At 43.4% G+C, this 6,209-nt stretch overlaps 1 protein-coding gene across 1 annotated transcript; it reads right to left on the bottom strand.

The window, feature by feature from the left end:
* Positions 1-478: 478 nt before the first annotated feature.
* On the bottom strand, positions 479-4,538 carry LOC112279101 (rop guanine nucleotide exchange factor 1). Its single transcript, XM_024513219.3, has 7 exons — positions 3,658-4,538; positions 3,327-3,443; positions 3,017-3,171; positions 2,832-2,906; positions 2,360-2,650; positions 1,863-2,207; positions 479-1,671 (listed from the first exon to the last, which is right to left on the bottom strand). Exons 1-7 carry the CDS (start codon positions 3,914-3,916, stop codon positions 1,189-1,191), a joined length of 1,725 nt encoding a protein of 574 aa, XP_024368987.1. The 5' UTR covers positions 3,917-4,538; the 3' UTR covers positions 479-1,188.
* Positions 4,539-6,209: the final 1,671 nt, after the last annotated feature.

The raw sequence follows: 6,209 nt of genomic DNA, 5'->3' as shown, positions 1-6,209 counted from the left end.
ATATACCAAAATGCATATTCACTTAGCTCAAGAAGTAATTTGCCTAAATATTGTAACAACATCTACGCACCTCATGGTTTGGACCATAGATGATGACTAAATAAGGAATATTGGTGATATGTTATCATCAACTAGGGTACATTTACTATTGTCACAAATGTAAGGGATATATCTACTACTATCAAGGATACAAGAGCATGCTTGATATTTCAGCATATTCTAGGAATATATATGATGTTTCTCCTAAAAGAAATCATGTCAAGTTGTGAACACTCTAAACTAAAGCACATACAATTTACGAGAAGATGTACATACGTCACGGCTACCGCGCATGAATTTAGGTTAGGCATGCGTACGATAATTCAGATTTTTATATTTTTAAGAAAGTAATGTAGACACATTCCGTGAGATAGTCTGTATAATAACAACGTCAACATCTGAGCCTAGCTTGAAGTCCCACACAGTTAAGAACAAGAGCTAAATTACACCTCATGAATCAGACAAACAGAGTCCGAGTGACAGGTGGATTATTTACTTTGAAATTAGACGAAGACTCGACAGATCAAAGACCTCCAGAAGTGCCCTGCAATAGCCGAAGTTCACAAACCCCGTCCTCGCGTTAAAACTAAATGAGTCATTTCAAGAGTCTGTTGTGTGAAAATCAGTCACCTATAAACTATTTTGACAGGCAAATCCACAATAAAGGGCTACAGTTGTATCCCGGAGGTGCAGATATTCCAAAAAAATTAAGCAGTTATGGAACACTGCAGTTCTGATAACTATGGAGGAGAAAAGAACCAAAATTTGACTGCAACCTATTGTTCTAACAACCCAAATGTTGAGGGAAGCATAATCACAGTACGAAGAGTGGGAACTTTTCCCACAACTCTTCTTTCCTGCACTGTTCAACGTAGCCTTCTGAAGAGAGACAACGATACATTCTTCGCTGTCCGCAAGCGGTAAACACTAAGTGTTCCAGCAGCAGAAGAATTAGCAATTAGTGATTTGATAATTGCCCTTGTCCTGAGGGAAATGATCTACTTTACAACGATCAATATACGGGAGTCTACAAGTTCTAATACTATCGGAGGGAGCCTGGGAGCAATATAAATAACATCCATTCCAACTCGTACCTCTCGGTTCCAGTGAAGGCAATGATAGTCACAATCCTCAATGTGAACCGAAAAATTAGTCACGACCCGGAGGACTGTGCAAGGCATTACTACTCTCGAGGTTTCCAGCGTAACTCCAAACTTTAACATCTTCTGAAGGCAGTTTCACCAACTCATGATCTTTCTTGAAAGTAGTGTCCAGTTTCCCATTGGACCAGTCTGGAAGTACTTGATTCAAGTTCGGTCCTCGTACAACGGCGTAGCCTTCGATGTGGTCACGAGAGGAACTCAGAATCTGGTGCGGACTAAGAGCCGGAGAGGTGTTGGGAGAGATATAAGGGGTAGAACATGGAGTGGTAGTTAAATGCACGTTGTGATGTCCATTGGGTCTCTTGATTTGGTTGAGTGGTCGATTTGAAGATGGTGGAGTTGGTGGAAGTCCGACTGACTTCTTCACCATGTCATCGGCATAGACGACGTCGTCAATACGTGCAATGATGTTGAAGGCCAAACTCTCCAACACTCTAGAGTAACTTTCCAAAATCGACTGGCCCACGTCCTACGTGCAGAAGACGAAAACCCAGTCAGCTCCAATAGCAACGACATAAAAATGAATTGCAGAGACGACTACAGCCTCACATGATGTAGATTACAGTTCATCACGGGCAGATTCCAAAAGGATAACATTGGGATGCAAATAAACGTCAACTATGACAAGCAAACAAAAAATTGACACGGGGATGCGACTACCTTGTTATACTGAATCTTGTTCATATCAAGGGCGGTTTGTGGCAACCCTGGGAACCGTAACTTCAAGCTATGCAACATAGACTCCGCTTTATCAGCAATCTGCTCCTTCTTATTCTCGTCAGCCACTAGGTCTTTCATCATGCCCCAAGAAGATTTCGCTGCAATATTTGAATGTTTCGATTGAATCTTGCGGCGCCACACGAGTATTGCAGTTTCTAGCTTATTAGCAACTTCCAGCTGACAGTGTTCACTTGAAAGATCCACCGTAGATAAAATTTGTTCTGCTGAGTAATTGTCTGAAGAGAGGTGTTTGTAAATTACATCGCCCAAACTAGACTTTCCATTCTGCACAGTAAGGTCCAGTGAGGGACAATGTTAGAAATGATAGCAGCAATAATTGACGACATTTGATATTCTACGTGTTAAAAATTAGTTCGGTAATGGAATGAAGGTCATAACAAATTGTATATCGTCATCAAATTGAATAAAAATACAACCTTCGGAAGCGAATCCCAATACACATCAGGAACTTCCATCTCTGACAAGACTTGACCATTGATAGCCATGGCAGCCTTCAAAATCTGGTTGATAGCCTCTCGTTGGTGCTGAAGATTTCTCCGACCCTCCTCAGAAAGACCATTCACTGGTACCTTTGGGGTAGGAAGCCACCACTTCTCTTCTTGTCTCTGCATAGACAACCTTGAGCCAGTCACGTTGTCTTTTTCTGCAGCAATAATCCCCCGATCCACATACCAGAATTCCGTGTTGGTGTAGCTATCCAAAGAATCCTGCAGCATAATCAATTATACTAAAGTCAGACAACGAAAGAGGCAGAGTTCATCCTGTCATCCGGAGTGGCACGTAGTCATTGAAAGCACGAAACTTTTATTACAGATTCAACCCACTCATTTAATCGAGCAATGTAATCCAGCATTGACGAGGAAGATTCATCGATGAATTATTGATTACCAGCAGCATCGCATCAAGCTTGCGTAAGGCTGGCAGATTAAGGTGAAGATCTGATCGGGGTCTTGTGATCATGACCTGCTTCAAGACAAAACATTGAGTAAGCATAGGAATAGACTGGAGCACAATCATGTAGATTACACGAAAAAATACTGCTGAGGGTAGGAATTCTTAAAAACGATTCAGACCTCGGTACTGCTCCCGTCAGGGAAAGTTTGCCATGATGGCACAAGCTCGACAATGTGGTCACTGACAGAAAGAAGCCACTCCATTTCTCTGCGCCATCTTGTTCGTCGATCTTCGGATAGTGGTTCCAGCCTCCAAAGCTCACCAAAGAGCGAGGCTGCAAAATCAAAAACAAATCTATGAATTCTGCGTACCAAACCTCTGCTGAATCATGAACACACTGGTCAGCGACGCTTGTCTTTAAATACGCACTCCAGAGAAACACGGCTCTTTGGCGAATCAATTGATGGGGAAGTTCATGGCAACTCTCACCTGAAAGATTAGTAATGGCATTCGAAATCGCAAGAGCGGTAGAAACACCTTTAGCACCACCCGACATGTCCTCCCCAAGCAGCAACTTTGCGAACCGCTCCTTCATCATCTCCACCTCTGCCATATGTACAAAAGAGACGCAGCCATCATTCGATCAGTGACTTGATAATTTGCTTAAAAAAACATAATAAAAACAAAACAAAAACGTAGGATAAACTCTTAGGACCATATTAATCGAACAGATGTGTCACAGCATTTCAAGCTTGCTCAACGACAACGTCATATTGCTTGCGCAGCCAGCTGGAAATAAGAATCTAAGTCAGCTTCCGACCTGAAAGTTCCGTCTCCCGTTTCTCTCGCTTCTCTTCCCACATGAATGTATCCCGCCCAGTGTCCATTTTTGAAGAAAGGGAAGGAGCGTCACTAGATCTATCCCTGGAGCTTCGAAGTGGCCACCACGGTGAACAAGGCCCGTCGGAGCTCCTAGCCGAATTGTCTACTTGTGCATCGTCGTACAGAAGAAAGCTCAACTCCCTGTCTCCAGAAAAATCGGACGCGTCGTCTGCGCTAATAGTACTTGCATCGTCCATATCCCGTTCAACGCATCTATCTACGTGAGGCTGATTATGCTGGCATACACCATTGAGGTTCAAGAAAGTTTATCACATTCACAAGAAGAATGCTTACGAGAATCGACTTATTGACGTTAAAATTTATAACATCCTGTGCGCGTTCGCTATAGCACTGAAATTGGAACAATGCAAGAACCGACGTCCAAAACTAAGAGTGGCGTGGACCTTGACGGCGGCGACTACGCAACGAGGCATGCTATGAGACACTAAACCTGCTCATCATGTGCAGAGTGAAGGCCCCGAGCGATTGTACTAAGACTGCTACCACTGCTTGTGAGGGAGGCTCGAGAGTGGAAATCAAGTAGAACAAAAAGAATGAGAGAAAAAACAAAAACCGGCACAACTAGAAGGGAAAAAACTAAAAAATAACAATTAACAGCGTGACAAGGCGCAGGGGAAGGGCAACGGAGAATACGAGGAAGGAGTGAAGAAGAGCCAACATGGAAAACAGAGTAGACCAGCCTGTGTAGGGGAGGGGCTTGGCGAGGCAGGGGGAGGCGGAGGAGGAGGAGCAGGGGCGGAGCGGAGAGAGGGCGATCTAGTTGGAAGCCACGATCCAGCTACAGGGAGAGGCGCACTGCGAGAGGGCGGTTTCACGACTCCTCCGTTGCGCTCCGATGCACATGACAACGATTCCACAGCACCAATCGACGAAGGGACAGACAGAGGTGCAGTGAAAGTTAACTCCATACATCCGCTCCATCCTTTCCATGTTTAACAGTCCATTTCCATTATTAGACACTGCCAAACTGTTTTCGGTGGGAATCCTTCTTCTTAATCGCAACCTACTTCCGCGGGACAGCCTCGTCGTCTCTTAATGACGTTCCCAGCTCGCCCTCTAGACGTGCACTCTTCCTACCCCCTCAATTTGTGACAAGCCTCTTGTAGCCGGGCAAACCCTTCATGGTCTCACCCTGTTACCTCGCCTCGGAATGCCGTTTTCCTGCGGGAGTCTCAATTAAATGTGGGGAACTTTGTTAATCGAAGAGAGGCAGTGCTGTTGAATGGTTTTCCTGTGCTCCTTGCTAGAGCTCTTTGAAATTTCTTCCACGTTGCATTGAGGTCTGGACAGAGAGACCCCAACTGTGGATAATTACCCGATTTTGATTGCGGGGCATGTACAGCACAGTCAAATGATTGACTATTGATAATACTCTGCCCTCCTTTTGAACCTCACTGTGCACAGTCAAAGCGCATGGTAGCAGATGTCGTGCGGTGGCATTCATTCCAGCCTTTCCTCCTTCTGCAGCCGCCAATCCGTCCACAGTTGCTATGTTATCATTAATAGCCTCGTAATTGCTAAATGAAGCCTCACCCATAAAAACACCTTGAACGGCCAAAAACACCATTAGAACACTGTTGTTACCCTAGAACTGTAGTAAACGCAGCCTCGCTGTCAGCTATGCTCTATTCATTTGAAAACGTGGGGGAGGACGTGCATTCATCCGTCCTACTCATTCCATATCCTCATCCTTAGATTTTCTACCTCCATGGCACCAACATCGTTGACCACGTTTCCGGTTCAAATGCCAACTCTCTGTTAACAGTTGCGCAGATTCTGAAGCCTGGACAGTGATTTTAAACTTGTGGTGAATTATGTTCAAACAAATAAACCATCTTGCTTTCAAAACCTAAAAAGTTGTGTAAGTTTTAGCATCTGCAAGTGTGCGATACCTTGCTACATTTTATTTCTGTATGTTACTAGGTGGCCAAGTTAGTGTAACCTTGAACTCACCAATACAGTGCTGATATTCATAGCAACAGTACACCATACTAAGGAGTGGAGATAAATTGGGCATTATGTAGGAAAAATATCATATATACCCCTCAAATATGCTCAGATATGAAGAATATCCATGTATTCTTGATAATACCAAATATATCCCTCAAATTTGTGATAATAGCAAATATACCCTTGTTGGTGATAAGGTATCACTAGCATTCCTTGTTTAGTCATCATTTGGGGTCCAAATTGCGAGCCATACAAATTTTGCCGCACTCATTTTTGGCTTTTTCAAAATTAAAAAAAAATCTTGCTTCCTTTTCTTTTAACAATTTGCAGACCACATTTCATACAACAAATTCTTGCCAATGCTTTGTTGCACCAACACTTTCCTTAGTGTAGTGCTTGCATCTTTTGAATTGCATGTCTTTACTTGCTTATAAGCTTTTATACCTCAAGATATAAATGTGATTTATGGGGTGGTAAAAAACCAAGAGGATGATGATGCACAAGAATAATGAATCATCT

This window comes from Physcomitrium patens, chromosome 2 (genome assembly GCF_059467195.1).
Source record: "Physcomitrium patens ecotype Gransden chromosome 2, ASM5946719v1, whole genome shotgun sequence".
In the NCBI taxonomy this organism is placed as follows: domain Eukaryota; kingdom Viridiplantae; phylum Streptophyta; class Bryopsida; order Funariales; family Funariaceae; genus Physcomitrium; species Physcomitrium patens.
This window is presented reverse-complemented; position numbering and strand designations above follow the sequence as displayed.

Excerpts from the sequence above, each read along its gene's own strand:
- LOC112279101 (XM_024513219.3), bottom strand. The coding sequence starts at position 3,916 with ATGGACGATGCAAGTACTATTAGCGCAGACGACGCGTCCGATTTTTCT. Across the intron at positions 3,444-3,657 it reads ACGGGAGACGGAACTTTCAG|AGGTGGAGATGATGAAGGAG; the intron begins GTCGGAAGCTGA and ends TACATATGGCAG. Across the intron at positions 2,907-3,016 it reads CTGACGGGAGCAGTACCGAG|GTCATGATCACAAGACCCCG; the intron begins GTCTGAATCGTT and ends GTCTTGAAGCAG.